The sequence below is a fragment of the Nilaparvata lugens genome, chromosome 4 (assembly GCF_014356525.2).
Source record: "Nilaparvata lugens isolate BPH chromosome 4, ASM1435652v1, whole genome shotgun sequence".
Taxonomy (NCBI): Eukaryota; Metazoa; Arthropoda; class Insecta; order Hemiptera; family Delphacidae; genus Nilaparvata; species Nilaparvata lugens.
Genome location: NC_052507.1, coordinates 32,710,761 through 32,733,674, shown reverse-complemented (window position 1 = coordinate 32,733,674; position 22,914 = coordinate 32,710,761). Strand labels below are relative to the sequence as shown.

At 33.3% G+C, this 22,914-nt stretch overlaps 1 protein-coding gene across 1 annotated transcript in view; it reads left to right on the top strand.

Moving 5' to 3' along the window:
* The window catches only part of LOC111062315 (DE-cadherin), a 93,260-nt gene that overhangs the window by 58,637 nt on the left and 11,709 nt on the right, over nt 1-22,914 (top strand). Inside the window, exons 2-16 of the mRNA XM_039427354.1 lie at nt 2,729-2,919; nt 5,394-5,528; nt 6,422-6,547; nt 7,652-7,801; nt 8,433-8,621; nt 9,782-9,984; nt 11,023-11,374; nt 12,471-12,789; nt 13,623-13,738; nt 14,744-15,028; nt 15,513-15,665; nt 18,455-18,608; nt 19,445-19,818; nt 21,406-21,555; nt 22,181-22,384. Of these exons, the coding sequence (XP_039283288.1) occupies nt 2,729-2,919; nt 5,394-5,528; nt 6,422-6,547; nt 7,652-7,801; nt 8,433-8,621; nt 9,782-9,984; nt 11,023-11,374; nt 12,471-12,789; nt 13,623-13,738; nt 14,744-15,028; nt 15,513-15,665; nt 18,455-18,608; nt 19,445-19,818; nt 21,406-21,555; nt 22,181-22,384 (3,101 nt within the window). The remainder of the gene's footprint in view (nt 1-2,728; nt 2,920-5,393; nt 5,529-6,421; nt 6,548-7,651; nt 7,802-8,432; nt 8,622-9,781; nt 9,985-11,022; nt 11,375-12,470; nt 12,790-13,622; nt 13,739-14,743; nt 15,029-15,512; nt 15,666-18,454; nt 18,609-19,444; nt 19,819-21,405; nt 21,556-22,180; nt 22,385-22,914) is intronic.

The window sequence follows — 22,914 nt, the reverse complement described above, 5'->3', positions numbered from 1 at the left end:
ACGAAAGGCTGATGAGGTGGAGTAGAAGTAGATAATGAAGAGGCTGTGGAGATGATACTTATGAGAAGAAGGGAAAAGAAGCAGAACAAAAAGAAGATGAAGAAGGAGAAAACCGATGAAGATGACGATGATGATGCAGAAAAAGCTTAGAGAGATACCTGTTCGATGAGGAAATTGAGGAAGATAAGGAACGAGAAAAAAGGAAATAGGAAAAGGTATTGGTAATTGTGTTGGTAGAAAAAAGAAAGGAATTGGAAGATGGTGGGTCTATTATCATACGTTTATCTCAGCGGGCTACTGTATCCGGGCCTTGTTTTTCATGGTCAGTTGTATAAATTCAAAAAGAATGTCAGTTATGACTGCAGGAGGGACTTCCTCCACTTAGCCTGCGTTCCATCCACCATGGAAATGAGGCTCAATATTTCATAGATGTCGCTGGTCCGTGTCAAAAAGTTTCAACTCACGTTATTTCTCATGACAGCCAATCACTTCCGTTTCTGTAAAAACTACGCTTCGGTTAACATTTTTATCGAACTAAATTCCCTAGTTCACTGATCAGTTAACTAACCGTTAACAACCGTTGGGAGTCTGTTGCGTTTTTGTCTGAGGTCGAGGTTACTATAGAGCTTGTCACTGAAGCCATGAAAATGATATTATCTTTGTGTCATAGAGGTGTTCACCACAATGACAGAACTCATGAACACGCGCTGTTTAGACTATAGTTTACTGATGGTTATCTGTGTCTTCATATTCAGTTGGTTTGTAAAGAACTTACCTACATCTTATTCTAAGAAACGCTGTTCTAAAGGTGAAGGTCGATTGAGATTATAAAAAAGGTCAGGCATTTTACTATGTCACTAAAACAAGGCTACTAATGACTCAGCATGCCAATCATTTATAATCCCGTAATTACTTTTTATGATCTTCATAAAAATATATCTTTTATGGCATGAGTTTAGGTACACTACAAATTGTTATTCCAAATTATTGATTGACACAATCATGGGTACCAAACCAACAAATTACTTATTTGAGAAATCAGTTTTTGACAATAATTTATTGTTCCCAAATCACTCATGATCTCACCAAAACATTATCATCAAGATTCATGTGATTTATATTTCGTATATACCCTAATTCATTTTGATTACTTGTCAATAGGTTTCATACTTTTTTTGATTATTTTCCACCATCGACCATCCCTTCCTTCCTTTCAACAAAAATAATAGGAGTAATGAATGGATGGGAAAACAGATACAGTGTATAGGTTTTTGAAACAATGCAAAACATTAATATTACTTTCTATTCTACATTTTCAAGCCATGTTGACTGGAGAAAAACTGCAAACATTGTACTCTATGTTGTTATCTCAGCCCAGTCTCCATCCAATGATAGATTCGTGTAACAACAAACAACAGATTTTATTAAAACTTGAAAAAATGTAAGCTGTAATTGAAGCTCTAAATTCATTGTAAGTGTATAAAGCAAAGATTCCCTACCTTGACTGTCATCCTATGTTCAAAAGCGTTGAAGTCAATTCTTGACATTAATGCTTGTAGCCTACTGTATTCACTGGTGACTGCATGTGACTGGTGTCGTGGTGTGTGACTAGTGCATGGGAATTAGCTAGTAAGTAGTGAGCGTGAAAGGAACAAGAGAATGCACTATCCCAAATTCAACAAGTGCAATTCCTCCGGGAATTTTATTAGACCATTATTAGAGGTGTCTGTTTCAATAGGAATGTCTCCAGTTTGTACAGTCACCTGTTAATTTATCGAAATGGAAACATGGAGGTTCATTATACTCACATCATCTGAACTTTATTTTGAGAATTCGCTATCTAGAAAGCCAACATAACGACAGTGGATTGTCTCCACTAATTTGAAACAGCCTGTTGAGACAATTAGCTCGATTTCAGGATTAGCTCAGCTTTTAGCGAGTAGTTAAATCGAAAACATTTTGTGGATTCTAAGCAGTGGATAACTTGAATTTGACTCTTCGGGAGGGTTCTGTTGCTGCAATGCCCTGTTATTGATGAAACAAGTTCCTATAAATCTCACCCACTAAAGTACAAATTCAAGAATTATTAATGACCCGTAGGCCTACTCCGTGTTCCGCAGACCCGTGCTCCGCAACGGTCTGTGTGAAACGCAAGTAGATGACATTTAAGGATTAGTAGGCCTACAATTATTATAAAGTAGCTGAAATTTAAAACTGAGAGAATTCTACATGAGATCTATAAAAGTTTTATATTTTGTCAAGATACGAGTATATGGATAATCCTCATTAAAGTTGAACACTCTCAACAAATTTTAAAAAAAATGTGGCACGGTACCACTGTCACGATTTTAAGTGGGATTATTTTATTGCTTTCTGTTGGCGAGTTGTCTATGTTATATGTCTATGTTGTCTTAATAAGAAATTGAGAACTATTCAAATATTAATTATACTATGATATAAATTTCATTCGACAAATTCATTCATTCATTCATATTATCAAAATTAGGAATTGATAATTTTAGAAAAGCCTACAATACTATCCTCCGAAAATTGATAATGTATGAAAATCATCTACTGTATTTAAATAGTTTTATAATTGGGAATTGATGAACACAGAAAAAAATGTTTATAACCATTCTCTGGAAGTGCCTTGCAAACTTATAATAATTGGCTTGCTTATAATGAGCATTGAAAATTTTGACTAATGAGTGAATTGATTTTGTTGCAGAAATTGAAAATGGTGCAGTGAGTAGGAGTAGAAGTGCAAGCTCAGCAGCAGCAGCAGCAGCAGCAGCAGCAGCAGCAGCAGACAGCGCACTACGACATGTGCGCCACCTTTCGACGCGAACGTCACACGGCCCCTCTGCCGAGGCCGAGGCTTCTTTCCTCCGCGAAGACTTCTCTGGATCTCATAACATGGTAATCTTTTTCTCCATCTATAAGATTTCTCCATCACAGCCTTGCAACTATTATTGTATTTGGGTATTTGTATTTGATTATTGTAATACATGCTGCATTTATTTCTCATTTTTACAATAAAAATTAAAAACTGGTGTTTTTTCAAAGAATAATACATAAGACAGTACCGTAACATTATAGAACAGGGTTTTCTCATTATTAATGAGAAAGAAGATACCGTAGGTAATGATCTTTTATTAGAGTATCAAATGTTTTCCGTTTTTGAGGTATTCAATAAAATAAAAATGGTGATTCTTAAATTATTGAAAAAGTTCATTTTACTGCCATTTAAAATATCTTTCCTTGTAATTCTCATTTATTTATAATTGGAATCAAATCACAATACCAAATGTGAAATTATTGACTTTATGACTTCTCTCCAGAATTGAGAAGAACTTTTTGTCAAGTATAGTATATAGGTGACAAAATGAAGAAATCTCAACCTACAAAATCAAATGACCTAAAACAATTTATTTGGCTACCATAGTGAGATTCTCTTTAAACTTTCAGCATTTCTCATGTTTAACTTCAATGCTTCCCATGCAACAAATGCTGGCAGTTTAAAGAGAATTTATTTACAGTAACTAGCAAGCTCAGAAAAGACGATTCATGTTAAAGATCGACTTCAATCATCAATCTCATCATCCCAAGATTTTGACATGTGTTAACTCATAAGTTTGTAGTTAATTATTATTACCGTATTGATTATATATTATATATTGAACCTTTTAAAAATAATATCCTTATATTGCTGAATGCTGATGTGAACAATAGAATTTGATTTGATGTTTTATATTGAGGGAGATAGAGTGAAGTTACGACAGTTGATCTAGGGAAGATGAAGTATTAATTGATTCTCGAATGATTCATCCATCAGTTATTCAAATAATTAGTGAGTTGATTGAATGGGAATGGGAATGGCCGCGAGTTGAACTTGAACTTGATACTGTGTTAGCTAATTAGTTTGGAGCCAGGCCGAGCTCTCAGCTCTCAGCCCAGCCGTCTGCTGACCGGAAAGAATCAGCCTGTCCGACCGCAGACAACTCATTCATCTCAATTCCCAATCCCTAGTTAGTTTCATGCTCCAATCCTTATAATCTTTGTCATTCAGGTATTTCCTGCCTACTCTCAATTTGCTCTGCAATCTCAATAGTAGAAAGCAATTTTATAATGAGTGAATGAAGAAAATAATAAACGTGGATTATTAATAGGGTATTATTACAAACACTCACTAGAACTATTCCAACTTTGGAATATCAAAAATTCCCTATGTTCTTGATAGAATTGAAAAACAAAATAAAATTGGTTTTAATAAAAATGCTAATAGGTTTAGAGCAATTTTCAATAGAAAGGATTAGAATAAGAACCGAGTATTGTAGTTAACTGTAATTAGTGTACTAAACTGATGGAATATTGTATACTGTCATAGCTAGTGCTTCTTATAGTCATAGTTTATTCATAGACTAGATAATATAGAACATTATCTCTTTTGGATGCACAAATATCATTTTTCAAGACCATTTAATTTATTCATCTTTTGAATTTAGATCTAATGTTTAGCAACAGCTAAAAGTTAGGAGAACTATCATGTTAAATTCCTCCAATTATTTATTATAATAGGGAAAATCGTATTATTACTCTAATGCCGGGTCTCGTGTAGACATAATCGTTTCCTAGAAAAATTGACGCAAACCTGGCTGGAATTGATCGAAGAAAGCACAAACCTTCAAACCTCATTAATTCACAACGATCTCCCGTCTACACGACGCAAACTTAGCGCAAACCTGGCAGGTTTGCGCTAATATCGTTGTCGTGTAGACCGGGCATAATGGTACAGGAGTACGCCAATTATCTGAATTACCTTTGAGAATCAGCATGTTGAATTGTTGGAAAAATTCCCCTTTATTAATTTATGCACCGTAATTTATTAGATTTTTTAGATTATTGGTTGTTCATTGAAGTACTGTACAAGAGTGTTGTATTATCTAACTAATTTCCATAGAACATTACATGAAAATTAATTTAATTTGTCGTAATATTAACATCTTTCTAGAAATATGCAATCATTCAAATCTGTGTTATCGAAATGGGGTCGAACCCCAATCCCAATTAACTTGTAGAACTGATGCTCTTCTGTTCCATGTATCAATCCCAATTAACTTGTAGAACTGATGTTCTTCTGTTCCATGTATTTTTTTATGTGAATGTATTGTGTACACTTATTCGGTTATTAGTAATGTATTGTGTCAATAAGTTCAATGTAGTTTCAGTTTTCAATACAAATTCCTAAATTCCTCTCTGTTTAACAGTCGATTTTCGATGCAAATTTCTGAATTTCTGAGCTTTGCAGTCAATTTTTAATGCAAATTCCTGAATTTCTCTGTTTTTTCAGTCAATTTTCAATGCAAATTGCTAAATTAGTGTGTGTTTTGCAGTTGGTTTCGCCAGTCGACGTGTCTGGTGGAACTCGCCTTACAGTGCAGGACAACCATAAACCAGTCTTCCTCAACTGCACATCTTTCCAGCCCTCTGTCAAGGAGGATCAGCCCAGAGGCACATACGTGGCACAGGTAAACATCAAACTCATACGTGACAAGTGAAAACATTTCATGCCAGAATATTATTGTGTTTGTGCTGACTGTTTGTTATATGTGCGGATGGCAGTAAAACGTAAGGCGGAAAATGAAGTGGAAACTATACCACGTATAGTTTTGATGATAGCTGACAGCACAAATGTGAAACGAGTATTTCGGATAGAAAACAAGAACATAAAATATACCCTCGCTTGAAGAAAATAAGAAATTGTAAGCTAAGATGTAAAAATATGAGCATTTGTTGCTCTTTTGATCGATCTGAAGAGAAGGGTTATTAGAATGTAGCAATCATAATAAGAACAAGAAGTGTTGAATGTGCGGATTTCATAATTCAAGATATATGAAAAATTGTAGAGTAATATTCTAGTTGACAAGTTATGCTTGGTATTTGTCTTAAATATTGGTTGAATTTATTTATTCTTTATTTCGGTTATTTTCTATTCTTTAGAGTTATTGATTGGGAAAACAAATGAAAAATTAATAAGAATTTTACGAACTTTTGTATAGAATATAACCAACTGAGATGAAGTACTACACATTACTTCAAAATAGAAAATTATTAGTTCTATTAAAATTTCTGTTCATATTCACGGAATATAGAATATGCATAGGCTTTTTTCCATTATTATTCTTCATCAATTGATATTCTCACCTCCACTCTTCTGGAATAAGTGAAAATTTAGAACAAGAGAATGCAGTACCGATAAGCCCTAAGTCTTACAAAATGCAGTAAGAGAATACAGTGGTACATTCGAAGAATAAATGTTACTGTTTTTAATTGCAGTAGTCTACTCTACTTTTTAATAAATTTTAAGTAACTGTTTATCATCGGTTATCACCACTTAACTTTTTTCTCTCTTATTTTTCAGGTTACCGCTATAGATAGAGATCCCCCTGAGAATGGAGGAAAAATAACTTATTCATTTGTCATGGCTCCTGGAACGCATTTGAAATTTCAAATAAATGAAACGAACGGCATCATCACCACCACTCAAGTGAGTTCTGTTTAATATTTCATTTGATAGACCATCCTCTAATTTATTTATAAAATGTAGTAATTGTTTCAATCACATGCTTTTCAATATCTATTAACTTGTGACATTCTAATTCAATATTTCATACCATTAACCATCTACTGTATCATAGCCACCTCTAATAGATCGTATTCGACTGTATTCAAGGAGACGCTCAATGCTGAATATAAATTACCTTCCAAACACTTTTTATTCTTGGTACACTGTTCATTAAGAACTAATGATGCTATTTGTATGGACAGTTTAAAGTGTCAGTCTATTTTCGAATCTTCAAATGGGACAATCAATATGTGCTGCATTAGTATCATTCGCCACAACGAATACCAAATCATATAGCCTATTCGTCTCTACAAGAAATAACAAATAACGAAATGATACACCTTTTACGCCTAAACTAACGTCAAATCCAGTAATTTTCATAATTTTTATGAAATAGAATGATAATTCTTGGGTCGATTATTATTATATTATTTATCTGTGCAGTATAATTTGTAGGCTACATAATTTTAATGAAATAGAATGATTTCTTGGGTCGATTATTATTATAATATTTATCTATGCAGGATAATTAGCAGCTACACAAATAAGCTACACAAGTATAACAATACATAAAATTATAACAGTTCAAAGTTTTAAAAAATTGTATTCGAATATAAGTGTGTGATGCATTATTCCATTTTATACTAATTTAACATTGAGTTTCAATGTGGTAAATCCTTTATAATTATCTTGAAAATAATATTTGTTATTTTACATTAAACTTACATTATAATTATATGGAAACATTTGATACAGGTGTATCAGTGGAAACTGACGGATTATCAATTTCTTATTCTCATTTTATATTCCTTGGGAATAAAATACTCATTTCTTACTTTTTACTAGTAAGGTGTATATGCTTTGACGATAACTTGAAGGATTCTTTTAATGCTGTTTTCAAATGTTACAATCTAAATGTGAATGAAAACTTGACAGTTTTCTCGTTTTGCTTTATTATAGTTGCCTATTTCTATTCTACTTTCACATGACTTTGTTGTTATCGAATAATTATTTAACTTGTTGTAGATGTTGGACCGAGATGAACCTAGCAGAGAAAAAGAGTTCTACCTGACTGTGAGAGCCACTGATAATGGCTTTCCACCTCTAGATGATGTCTGTACAATTCGAGTTCTCATAGAAGATATTAATGACAATAAGCCTTTATTCGACAAAGTGGTAAGTACTGTTTTCACGAATACCCTCATGCTATCTCAGCAAATTATTTAAGAAACTCTTCTTTGTTTCAAGAAGCTTCTCATCTGATTTCATATCTAAGTTCAATTCTCGAACGCCGATATTAATTCTCACAATATATAATTATAACTCAGACATCTAAACAATCAAACCTTGATGTCTGCTATAAATTCCATGTAAATTGCATGGAACAATAATTGTTGCTGTTGCAAATCAGTCAAATTAATTAAATTATTTATAAAATAATTTAACTTTGGTGTAACATCTCTTACTCGATCCTCCATATGAGTCTTATTTTTTTTTGGTAGTGATTCTATATCATTCCAAATTGAAATGTTTTTTTTTCATTTGGTTGGTTTGAAAGTTGTCTAGCAAAGATTTGTCCAGCAACTCGAATTTCAATCCTGCGTACAGTAGTCTTATGTAATCATTATCATATACAGTAGTTAGTTAACTGATGGATTAAAACTATTTATTTACTGACCAAAACCCACTTGTACTATGATTACACTGTATCTTCTACATTGAAGCGAAATTAAATTATGCCTGCATAATTTACACATATTAATGATTACCATGAAATGTAATTTTAATATGATTTGTTAATTTGCAGAGATACATTGAGTCTGTGCCACAAGATTTGCCGGCCGGCAGAGAAGTGATGAGAATATCAGCCAATGACATTGATGATGGAAATAACAGTCTTGTGGTGTACAGTTTGAGAGCTATATCAAGGCAAGATGAAGGCTTTTTCAATATTAACAAGAACACCGGCGTTATTTCTTTGGACAAATCAATTAGTGTAAGTAATGAAGAAAGTAGTAGATAATAAACTAAAGTTAATGAATATACACTAGTCTGAAAATATATTATCCATTTCTCTGTTTTATGTGTGCATGTATTTGAATTTTCTAAGAGAATTTATAAATTTTATGACAAACATTCCTACGTTCTTACTTTGTTGAAATCATATTAATTTCCAAACATCAGTTGCTAACTAGGCTATGCAACAACAATGGATAAAGTTGAATGCAATCGGATTAGATAATAGAATCTACTAGCGCTTCCGATAAAATAATTGATTTATGACTTGAACTTGAATCTAGAAACAATCACTCTTGTTCCTGGTCTGAAATAGAGGAACGATCAAAACTTTGCAGGTTTGCAGAACTGGCTATCAACTTGTTAACTACTCAATAATAAATTACTTGCTGTGAGTTAAATGCATTTCTTAAACTACTGTAACTTCACTTGATTCCTGCTAACTCAGTTCAAGACGTTATCGTAGGATACATTACATTGAAGTTGCATTCCGTAATCCATTGCATTGGATCAATATTGTTCCTCCTCGATCGATTCTACATAATACGATTGTATTATCTAGCATTTGATCAATATTCGATTGTATTGTATTCCATCTAATTTGTGAAATATTTATGGTGGATCACTCCTAATCAATCCTTAGATGAAAGAATATTCTATTAGTATATTCAAGTTCAATAGAATTTACTTGTCAATTATTTCTGCTGTGAGTCATGAATTTTACAAGTAGCCAGCCAGCACTGTAGTATACATTTCTATAGAATACATTTATTCACTTTTTTGTCCAAAATAAATGAAAAAGGTCTTCTATCATCATTCTACAATAATTGTCCATTTGTTTCCTAGTCTCCTCTAAGTATATAATGGTGTTTTCAATATTCTATGTTATCTACCGTTCTATAATAATATTGTATTCCATATTAGAACTTAGTATCAATTTGTAAACTAATAAATAATAATTACTTGCTATTATTAAGTTATACATATATATTGTATTCTATATTAGAGATAAGAATTTTATTGATATTAAAAAATTCATTAATTGTTGTAACAGTATTACAGTGATATTCAGTAATTTAAAATACTTTCTATGTTTCTTCTTTTTGCAATTGGATTGATTTATTCATTGTGTCATTACAGAAGGACCCAGGCTACAGGTTCAAAATGCAAGCGACGGCAACTGATCTCGGTGAAATTCCCAATTCGGTTCAGATAGCTGTTGACATCGAAGTGATTGAATCCAACAAGAAAGCTCCCAGCTTCCAGTCGATTCCAGCCTCACCCATCATAATTGACGAGAACCTCAGAGACTACTCATATCATATCGCTACTATTGTTGCTATGTAAGGGTGATTTTGATTTATTTTCATTTAAATTAAATAACATTGCATCTTATGCAGTAATTACTACTTAATTTTCAATTTTATAACCACTGTATTGTAGTTTATTGTTATTATAATGGTTGAGTTATTGATTTTAGTTCAATTCAGCCAAAATTAGGCTTTTACCAACATTTTTCCATCTTCAAAAACAAACAGGTAATTTCAAATTGCTTGTTAGTTATCCTAAAATGTTTCTATTGTTGGATTAGAATGGATCGCAATGTCTTCGTGATAATTTTAACAGTTTACATTCCTATTCACTTTCTGAATTCTAGGAAGCATCAATTATTAGATTATGGGGACCATTATCTGTTTTTTGCTTTAAACTATGCGTAATCGATGCGGGTGCGGGATGAGTGTAGGAAACGAGAGCGGTACTGCTATACCGTCCCTTTAAATATACGGCTATTCCGTCCCTTCAAATATACGGATATTATGTACGTTTCGATCGTCGGTGTTTGCTCGGCTTTAAAATGATTTAAAACCGTTTCTGATCCACCCCAACCTTCATATTCAATACCATTATCACTTATCAAAATGGCGATTATATTTTAATAGTAGGCCTACATAATATAAACACAAATAATACAATAATAAACTCTTTATCTCATTATTTTCACTAGATTTTAAGATTAGGGACTTTTAAGCAGTCGATGTAATGTATTGTGACCTACACACATTATTTGTCACAACATATTTTATCCAAAATTATTTATTCCAAAGCTATCAAAATAACTTATAATAAACAGCTATAAACAATTTCAAGCTTCAAGAATTATCAGATGAATAATATTATATGAGGTCAATTTTTATAAAGATCTCGTTTCAAACTCTTTAGATTCAAACAAATAGTTGAAGTAGAGTAGTTAAATTAATTTTCGCATTTTTATTGTAATAAAGTTTTACTTCTGTAAAATATTTGAAGTGTGAAAAGTTGAATGAATTGTTTCATTTTTCACTGAATGAAATTAGACTAGAATGCTTTTTTCTGATGTTTAGGTCGAATACCGATGAAAGCGCGCCTGTATTTGAGTTGGTGGTGGGCCGCACAGAGCAGACCAACAAGAACAGCCACTTCCGGCTGCAGTCGGAAGGACGCACCGCTCACATCATCCTCGGCAAAAACCTGGATTACGAGTCCATTTCCGAGTTCACTCTCACCATTCGTATCGAGAACAAGTACAATTTGGCGGCCGAGACTTCGATCGGCATTCAGCTGACTGATGTCAACGACAACTTTCCAACGTTCACTGAGGTGGTGTCGGGCAGTGTGCAAGAGAATGAGCCGCCAGGCACGCCTGTCATGCAGGTCCGCGCTATCGATGCCGACGGCACCTCTGCCAATAATCAGGTACGCATTTAGAAACAGTAAACACTGTAAGTTATATTCATGATTGAGTTATAAGAGAATTGCTTGAACAGAACTGATTACTATCATAGAGAACATTACCATGATCTATACTATAGTTTTCCCTAGCATCAGTAGAGATACATTCAATTGATTTATCAACGTATTTCGGATGGACACGTCAAGTCGTCGCTCCCGGCTCCATAAAAAGCAGTTTTTAGGTCATTTCAGAGGCCCTGAAATTGATCAGTTGCGACCTAAAAACTCTGACACCAGGCATGAGCTAGCCAGGTCACTCGTTATTATTAATATTATTATAATAATCGGTTTATCGCCATTTTTAATTAGATTTGTTCATCATTGGCAAGTCTTATGAGCTTGAAGCCTAGTTTTCAGGAAAATAGTCGGTAAGTGATAATACTTTCGGTAAAAAATCGTATCTTGTCATCTAATCAATTATCATTATTACCAGCAGCACTAATTTATTCTGTTGCAATATTTTGGTACAATTCTAAGAATGGTGTTTCAAACAACTCAAAAATTTCCCTTACGAAAAATCATAACATTTTCTGTTGCTCATTTCAAATTCGGATCTCAATTAGGAATTTCAAGGTTTCTATTATCTGTCTGTAACATATGATAAGACAAACGTTTATGTCATTCAAATGAAAATAATGCATTTATGATTGACAGAATTTTTTGAGCTCGTATGATTGAATATTCCATTTATACTCTAATTCATTGTTGAGAATGTTCATTGTTTGAAAATGTTTTTGAGCCATCTGAAGCTCACAAATCAGCCTATCATTTCAAGATTGCCAACACCACAGCCACCTCTAATAGACCCCTTAATTAGAGGTGGCTGTGCCAAACTCACAAAATTGGACTGAGGGTTTCTGATTTATTGAAAATATCAAGAAGATTACAAATCGATCTATAAAAATATATAGATTTTTCAAAATATACCTAGTTCATAGAAAGTTTCAAGAATAATACGATTGGATGTTGACTATTATAAGCTAGACTAAAATAAGAGTATTTAATCAATGGGATTATATTTAGAATCAACCAAAATTTAATTTTCCTTTTTAATTTACAGGTGACATACGAATTAGCAGACAACGACGACTTTTTCACAATCGACCCGTACACCGGCAACATCACAACTCTGGTGACATTCGACCGGGAGAAAAAGGACTATTACAACGTGAAAGTTATAGCGACGGACAATTCGCCATCTGCGCTGTACAACACGAGCGAGCACAACAAGGGTCAGCAGGTGTTCCGCATCGAAATCGCAGACAAAAACGACCACGCACCGCAGTTCACAGAAGCGCTCTATGTGGCCGAGTCCATTGCCGAGAATGCCAACAAGAATGAAGTGGTCTTGGAAGTCAATGCCGTCGACGAGGATACAGGTATTTCATAAGAATTCATTTGTTTCTAATGTAGAAAATTCAAATGAATGCTATTAAATCTTCTAAAGACTTCTGCACAAATCTTTGATATTAACATAGGAAATAGCTACAGGAAATTCGAATTATTTAATTTGATTGGTTCAATTGAAAAATCAAATCAATTTGCAATCTTGTTTGTACCATATTGTTTGAGAAACATGTTTTGGTAATCGGGATTACGAGCTAATTGAAGTTGAAAAAGTTGTTTAATATACTTATATCATAGATAAAATAAAATAACTTATGCTATATTTTCTCTATAATTCACATAGAGCAGAGTATTCACTGTAACTGAAAATTCATTTTCGTCCTCAAAAAATATGGTCATTAAAAAAAAAATAGCTCTAGATGAGATTGTGACTGACTCTATAAATAGACTTTTCGTGTGTTCTCTGTGGATTATCTGGTGCCCCATACATGAATGGTAAGGCAGGAGCTAAAATATGGTGGTAGTCGCGTTCCTCCACCATGACAACAATAGAATATTTCCAGTATTTTCAAATCACCCAAAGTGATTCACTGCCGCACTCTTCTATACATGCAATTTTGAATTTTCCAGAGCAATTTTAGTGTTTTTCTTGATGTTCTTCACGCTCCATTTCTACTTCTATAACTCAAAGCTATTGTATAATTTATTTATTTGTTTATAATTTATTATTCCGTTGTATATTTATTTTTTGAATTCTGAGACTAGTGAAAAATCAATATTATTCGGAGCAAACTCCTACAAGAAAAAAACATTTTCTTTGTTACAATTATGCTATATTGTTATTTATAAAATCTATTTGTTTCAGCTTCTCCTGTAATGTATAGCATTGTTGATGGCAACACCTATGATGCTTTTGATATTGAAGAAACTACTGGAAAAATAAAAGTTCGCAATCACTTGGATTATGAAAACATTACAAGTGTGAGTATTCATCTATTTAATTTATATGTTGTAAATACACAATTTAGCAGAATTGTTCATGAATGAATAATATCTCACTTCAACTTCTATAGTAAGGTACACTAAAAAAATACAAGTTCAATTATTTATCTTGCATTGGCTTCAAGAAATAAGTGAAGAAGAGTCTCATGGATTGGAGAAAACTGAACTGAAGTTTGAAACTAGAGTTATAATTATTATTTTCTGCAATTGAAGAACTAAAAAATTGAAATATGAAATTGTGAACTGCAAAATGAATTATTCATTATTTCTTATCAGAAGGAAGTACTCAAGAACATAAATCACAAGTTTTCATGAATCGACTTGTTGACTTATCGTTGTAGAACAATTAGAGGACAAAACTGGAAAAGTTCAAAAGATCAATCAGCTTGAATGGAAATAGATTTTTATTACTACAATCACTAATTAAAATTTACGATTTCTTATTCGAAATTCACAATCTACGAATTCTACTGTATTTTACTATCCACTTCGATTTCTATTTTTGATGAGATTCTAACCCTGTACAAGCTTTTAAGTAATTTTTTTAGTTATTTTGACAATATCTCAGTTTATAAAAATTTGTTATATTATTATTATAGCATTACGATACTACAATAATTATTAACCTTTTTTTTAAACTATTTTTGACGACACTACAGTCTTATTTTTGAATAATAGTTATTAAAGCTAGTACTCTAGTTTGGAACGATCTTTGAGTTTTACATCCATTATTCAAAAAATTAGACTGTAGTGTTATCAAAAATAGTTTACAAAAGAATTATTAACTTGCAGTTTGTCATGGAAAGTGAAATAGATGAGAATTATTAACCATTCTTCAACATTTTTCAATTAGCCTTCTCATTGACAATAATTATAAATGTACCACAATGTCCTATTAACTATGCTTGTTACTTCGCCCACAGCTCTTGTAATATTTTAAAGTGTGATCATTAAAGGCAATTATGTAACTTGTTCTTTTTCCAGTACACACTGACGGTTCGAGCGTTCGACGGTGTGTACGAGGACCATTGTAAGGTGGAAATCAAAATCAGCAACGTGAATGACAACCCGCCGGTGTTCCTGTCCTACCAGAACAATGTGACAATAAGAGAGGAGGAGCTGATCAGTGGCTGCATTGTCAAATTGGAGGCCTATGACCCCGACATCCCGGACCGCGGTGCTCCACAGAACATTGTCTACTTCGTGGTCAAGGAGGAGCAGAAGAAGTTCCTCATGATCGACAAGGATGGCTGTCTCTCACTTATTCAGGTAAGAGTCCTTCGACGAATGGTGTATGAACATATTTTGATTCTAAAGTACTTATCCAAACTTATCTTATCTATTTATTATTCATTATCAAATAGTGTGAATATATTCTAATTCAACAAATCTTGGAACTTGGGAGAGGAATAGTTTTGCGCTAAAACCTGTTGCTCTCTCTCAATCTCTCTCTCTCTCTCTAGGGTTGTGTGGCAGAGAGTACCAGGAGTTATAACTCCGCCCTAATAAAGGCATATAATCAATCAATCAATCTCTCTATCTCTCTCTCAATCATTTGAAATTTGTGCCTGTATCAATAATTTGTTAATGTTGATTGAGTCTCAGAGATACTTTCTCATTTAACTATGAATCTTACACAAGGAAAAATAAAACTTCAGTTCATCAATAATTGATGTTTACAGTATCTAAATCAACAATCCCTCATGCCAAATGTGGAAAGTATCTAAAATATTTTTTTGTACCTGATTTACAGCCGTTGGATAGAGATCCACCGAATGGTTTTGAAATCTGGCAAGTACTTATTGCGGCCAATGATGAAAACGGCGGACAAAACTTTCTGGGGTCCAGTACAGAAGTAGTCATCACATTGATTGATATCAATGACAATAGCCCTGTTCTCAATATGGTAAGTGTACATTCACAATTTTGTGTAACTGTATCAATTACAATGATTATACCATTTATTATGTATATTGTAGAACTGTATCAATTATTGACCGAGCGAAGTGAGGTCTAAGATTCAAGTCGACGGTTTGGCATTTCTCTTACTGTTTGAATGTTTATATGTTGCGCATTTACGGCGAAACGAGTTATAATAGATTCTCAATAGTAATAGATTCTCATGGAATTTGACAGGTATGTTCCTTTTTAAATTGCGCGTCGACGTATATACAAGGTTTTTGGAAATTTTGCATTTCAAGGATAATATAAAAGGAAAAAGGAGCCTCCTTCATACGTCAATATTAGATTGAAAATCAGACTATAGAATTATTCATCATAAATCAGCTGTCGAGTTGACTATAAATTGCATGCTATGACGCATTCAATTCAATATCTCAATGTAACTTGGTAAAAAATTAGCAGCTGTGTAGACTATAAATTGTATGCCTCATTGCATGCCTCATTGAATGCAATTTTTATGCACTATTGAATAGGATGCAAAAAAATTATAACAGCTAGTCTGGGGGCGCCTAGATGTCTTCTGGTTTTCTCGCGCTAAATTCCGGAAAGCGTTATATAATAATTAAATCTTGTGTAAGCATGATCTGATCTAATAAATAGTTAGTGTATCAGTGTGGATACTTATGGTTTGGGACATCGTTATAACTGCGCGAGGTCTACTGTTCACAGAACTACTAGTTATTTTCCAAGTGAGGTCCAAGATTCAAGTCGACGGTTTGGCATTTCTCTTAATGTTTAAATGTTTGAATGTTTATATGTTGCGCATTTACGGCGAAACGCGGTAATAGATTTTCATGAAATTTGACAGGTATGTTCCTTTTTTAATTGCGCGTCGACGTATATACAAGGTTTTTGGAAATTTTGCATTTCAAGGATAATATAAAAGGAAAAAGGAGCCTCCTTCATACGCCAATATTGGAGTAAAAATCAGACTATAGAATTATTCATCATAAATCAGCTGACGAGTGATTACACAGATGTGTGGAGAAGCCAGTCTATTGCTGTATTTCCATAAGTTCTATTATAGTTTCAATCAGGTACTTGTGGATGAGAATACTGCGTGAAGTCTACAGCTCACAGAACTACTAGTATAGTTAGTTCGTAGTCTATAATAGACTAGTAGTTATGTGAACAGTAGACCTCACGCAGTATTCTCATCCACAAGTACCTGATTAAAACTATAATAGACCTTATGGAAATACAGCAATAGACTGGCTTCTCCACACATCTGTGTAATCACTCGTCAGCTGATTTATGATGAATAATTCTATAGTCTGATTTTGACTCCAATATTGGCGTATGAAGGAGGCTCCTTTTTCCTTTTATATTATCCTTGAAATGCAAAATTGTACTGTTGGATGCAAGAAGGGCTTCAAGTCACTCAAGCCCTTTTTGCGTAAAACGCTTAAACCAATTCCAGCTGGTTTTCTGTACATGCCTGCTAAATTTCGTTTCTGTATCTTTATAACTGACTGAGTTATGAAAATTCTTGTGAAGCACTGTTGGTCAACCTATAGCTTGTTGGCCTGATGCGTTTGTTTACAAGTTGAGTTGACTAGTTTCTGCAAAAGTTAGGAGAAGTTTCCTTTTAAAAGTTAATTTTCTATTTAATGAGTTACTGTTCAATCAATATTTATTGAATTTTATAGTAATCAGAACAGTTATTGTATGACAATGATTATGATGATTTGGACATTCCAAGTGATGAAGAAATAATAATAGCACATGAACAAGATTAAGATTTTAAATTATTCCATGACTTTTCAAATATATGTATTTTCATTTCAGTTGACCATCTAATCAATTTTCCATCTTATAATCAATAAAAATTATTATGAAACACATTTTTTGTGTTCTTATTTCATTTTATGCAAGAAGGGCCTGAAAAGATCTTTTTTAAAATGATAATTATACTCATTATTTTACAAATAGAATTCTCAATACAAAAGAAATAATTAATAGAAATAATATTACATTTTAATGCGATGGTTACTTAAGTGATACATCTTGTCTGAGAATAAAAAATTATTCTGTTCGAAATGTTTCAGGGCATTTTTCTCAAAATTGAATTTTTGGACTCGGGCCCTTCTTGCATCCAACAGTACAATTTCCAAAAACCTTGTATATACGTCGACGCGCAATTAAAAAAGGAACATACCTGTCAAATTTCATGAAAATCTATTACCGCGTTTCGCCGTAAATGCGCAACATATAAACATTTAAACATTCAAACATTTAAACATTAAGAGAAATGCCAAACCGTCGACTTGAATCTTAGACCTCACTTCGCTCGGTCAATTATATTATAATTTACTATAATTTATTGTAAGTATAGATTTATTTCTGTTTTAGCGTTTCACAGTTTTGATCGAATTGATTATAGATTGGTTAGCTACACAATTTTTAACTTGACAGGAAACCGATAGCTCACTTTTCCGAATCATTTTTAATCTTCAGACTACATAACACTTTTGAGACAATAATACGTTAATGGATTGAAATAAATTATCAAAGTGATTCAAATTAATATTGAAATGATATTCAAAAGAAAATTAATTTATCTCTCATCCAAGTTCACTTATATAGAACTCAATTTATTCACTACTCGATGTTGACCATTATGACAAAAAGAGAAAACTGATTGCATTGTCAATTCCATTTGCAAATTTCATTGTGGAATAATTTTTATTCATTAATTTAAGATTTGATTGTCATTCTTTTATTCGGTTTCAGACAAACCCGGTTATCTGGCGTGAAAATCAAAATCCTGGAATCATAACGCAGCTTATAGCCAAAGATAACGATGGCCCTGAGAATGGACGTCCATTTGCATTCTCTATCGCTCCCGACGCCAATCCTGATATCGTCTCAAAATTTGGAATTCAAGGTAATGCTTTGTTTGAGAGAATAGGAACCCTTTCTCAAAAGTTGTTGGAGCACAATAATTGTGTTGACATTATTGATACAATTTAGGTCTTGGACGCACACCTTTTTCGTTGTGTGCAGACAAGGCTTTCGATGTTTTATAGATCACTATGGTAGTTGTTTGATACAGCAGCGTCACTGTAACATTTTTTCACAATGCAAGTAAAACAAGCTTCCAGGGGGATCTATGAAATAGGTCAAATATGAAATAAGACTTGAAAAAATATAGCTATAATAAGGAGAATTTCCCATCTATTACCCTCAAAGTATCAGTTTTCATTGATGTATCTAATACGATTAAATTTACTATAATTCGCTTAATAAACAATGAAAATTAACAATCCCGAATGTGAGCGTACGTAGATGTCTATAGTGAGTATCCTACAAGTAACAAAAGAAAATAATCATCAACTTTACTGAACTGTCCTCTACTGCCCATAAAAAGTCAGGTTTCTTCTTTAATATAAAGCTGTGAGGATAAGGTTACAAATGAGATTGTTCAACTTCTTCCTGCTTTCATACCGTCACTTCCCTCTCTGTTCTTCCCCGCTCACATCCTTCCGTTCAATCTGTTTTTACCCACTACCTGTTTTTTACCATTTACACCTGCGAAGATTAACGAAGGAATATCGTTTCTCCTTTCATCTCTTCAGCGCACCACAACATGTAGCCTAGTTTGCTTTTGTAGTGCTTGTAGTTTTTTTATTTTTTGTATTTTCAACTATTGCATTTTTGATTCGGTTTTTGATGTTTTTTTTGTGCTTGAATTAATTTAAATAAAATTGAATCTTTTTGCAGGTAATCAGCTGGCTGCACTGGTGACGTTCGATCGAGAAGAGCAGAAGTCGTACCGGATTCCCATAGTGATCTTAGACAGCGGCATCCCGCAGATGACGGGCACTAGCACACTGCAAGTGGTGATCGGCGACCAGAACGACAACGAGATGCGCCCAGGCTCCAGCTCGATATTCGTCTACAACTACAAGGGAGAGGCACCCGACACCGACATTGGACGAGTCTATGTGCAAGATCCCGATGACTGGGATCTGGGAGATAAGAGTTTTGCTTGGACTGAGGGGCCGCATCCCAACTTCGAATTGAATAATCGAAACGGGTTCATCACCATGTTGAAAGGAACTCCTCCCGATATGTCCTACATGCTGCATTTCACTGTAAGTACAGTAATAAGTGTACTTGAATTTATGTTGATGAAATTTTGTTAATTTACTTATTATTGCAATTAAATATTATTATTCTATGTACACACAGAGAAGGCTATCTTCTTTATTCTATCTATTCTCTGTGTATTATATCGTATGCAGATCAATATGAATGATAATGAAAATAAATATATTTATAAATATATAATAATAATAAGATCTATATAATTAAATAAAAATCGAGCCTCAAATTTTGACATTCAATAACTTTTTTATATGTGCACCGAATTTGATGATTTTTATTTAGTTGTGTTCGTTACGTAAGGGACCAGGTTTATGGCCTATCAAATTTATAATCCAACTTCAGGACTCTTTCCTACGGTCCTTCAAAGTTTACATGTAATCCTTATGGCAGAAGATTTGTGAGCTGGCCACACACAGAAATAAAAATCAGCTGTTATAATCATTGCATCATCCAACAGCCGTCGCTATATAGTAGACAGTAGTGTGTGCTGCTCCATAACCGCCCATGTATTTTATTATTCTAAACCCCCCGACTAAAATCAAAATGACTGTTCTGTGTGTAACCATCCAGCAGTGCGACCTCAGGTTGAAGACTTTCATGCTCTAAAGACATTGCTTTGTTTCGAATAATTGTGCTGTCTTCGGTGTTTAGAATCAATTGAATTTTTGTACATAATTTATTTTGCAGTTGGAAAATTTATATACTAAAATTTTAATACTAAATGTTCGAGGAGAATAGAATCACTTTCCAAATAATAAGTAATGAAAAAATACAAACTGACTAACTAAGCACATAGGAAATCCATATTGAGGTATAAATGTAAATACTGACACTGATTGTTGGATAATTTTCATAAAAATATAGTGATGCATCAGATTAAGCTAAGGCCAAGTACACCAGAGGAGGTGCGGCTTGGTGATACAACATACAAAGTGTTGATCTTATGAAGATTGCCTTATCACACCGTTCCACGACATGCTCGAATTAGCGTGTGTGTGTGAGTGTTCCATTCAAACCAATAAGCAAGAAGCACCTGGATGCAAAATGCCGCATCGCGCCTCCTCAGGTGTGCATCCAGCTAAAGTTTGTCATGAGATGCATTAACTATTTGGCGGTAAGAAGTTCGCCGGGCCAGCTAGTTTCTAATAAATTATGTGAGTAATTTGTTTTCTAATAAGTGTAAGTCATTGTAATACCATTATTCTAATCAGGATAGTTCTTAATTTCATAATTGTTACAATTATTCAGTTAATTATGAATTGAATATGTTTTAGGATAAGTATATAAGGATGAAGAAACCTCTACATTGATATGAATTAATTTTTATAAGTTGGCATTGGTATTAATCTACATTCTCTGTGTTTTCTATCATGTCTAGAAATGTATGTATTTTAAATAACTTTAACTTTAAATCTCTGAAATGAATATATTCCAGATAGATGACTATTTCAAGTTACATCCGCACCTCAGTTGATAGTATCAAAACATTCAAATTTCAAGACTCTACACAACTATTACTCAGTGAACGGTGGCACTCATTTTGAGTCGTACTAATCGGTATAATTTTGTTACAGGTGTATGAAGAATCACTAATGATCGCCAGACATAAAGTAGATGCAACAGTAAATGTAACTGTCAAAAATATTCCCGAAGAAGCAGTCGACAAATCTGGATCAATCAGGTTGCAGGATATCACAGCTGAAGAATTCATAACTCCTAATGCGGTAATTATCAATTTGTTTTACTTTGTACGCTCCCGGAGTTTTACTCACCAATGTAATATTTTTCCTCTATTCCTTATTATTCTAATAATGTACTGTACATTATTTTACTCTTTGCTATTCTAAAAGATTCAATTATCAATTTTTCTATAATTCCAATTGTTATGTAGTGCCAATCATCCTTTTTATAATATTATCTATTGATATACATGAATTTTCTCTTAAATCATTTAATTTGTATTTTTGCAAATTGATGTTTTATTTGGTGAAGTCATAATATTGAGTGCTAAGAGAGGATTGTCAAGTCCGTGCTCCACCAAACAGCATCATTCCATTCCATTCAATCTGCAACAGAATTTACCCCGGATTACTTGAGTTCATGGATACCTGATCACACCCAACTGATGAACATCAGTTCCCTTTAGACACAACTTACTCTGAGTGGAACCTGCATCCTGAAGTTTGCGGTAAAAACATTTTTTTCAATATATTGTTAGATATGAATTGGTTTGATTTTTAAGTGGTTGAAAATTCCTCATGCATTTCATATATATTTATACATTCCCTTGTATGGAATTATTTTAGAATTGATTGCAGTAAAATTGAAAGTTGTTGTTTATTTGTTCAGGATGGTATTAGTAAAAGAATGCTGTTGCAATCGCACCTGGCAGCGCTGTTCAACATATCTGAGGAGAATGTGGATGTGTTCACCGTTCTGCACTCGCCACTGCGTGCCTCGGAGCCACTACTTGATGTCAGATTCTCCGCACACGGTTCGCCCTACTACCCGCCAGAGAAAATTAATGCTGCCATCAATATCAACAGAGAACAGGTGGGCTCTCACATATTCTCCATCAATACTAGTTTTTATTCAGTTGTCACAGTTCGATCATTTGTATCAGTGATCTTTTTTTAATATATAATAATTGTTATCTTTGGTCAATTTATAAACTTTGAAAGCTTCAAAATTCAAATGTTGATTTTTCGATTGAAATAGAACCAGATCAAATTAGTTCAAGACTGGGTTCTGTGATATGAGCTTTCCATAATATCAAGGCTTTGATAATACTTAAATTCAAGCTGGTTTCAAAATTGGAAACTTCAATAGATTCTCTATCCATAAAGCTTTTTTGCCGTTTTCCTCCAGGAGAAATGTTCTCCAGAGAATACTGATCTTGATTTCTGCTAAATTTTGCTTCTGAATCTGCTGATTTTCAACCAAGTTGTCTCTATTAGTTCATCCATGAGTAAATGAATTTTCTATTGATTTATTAATGATATTCAAGTGAGCATCTTAACATTAATTCAAATAATCAACTTTTAAATAATACTTAACAGTTTTTAATTTTTCATCATCAATTT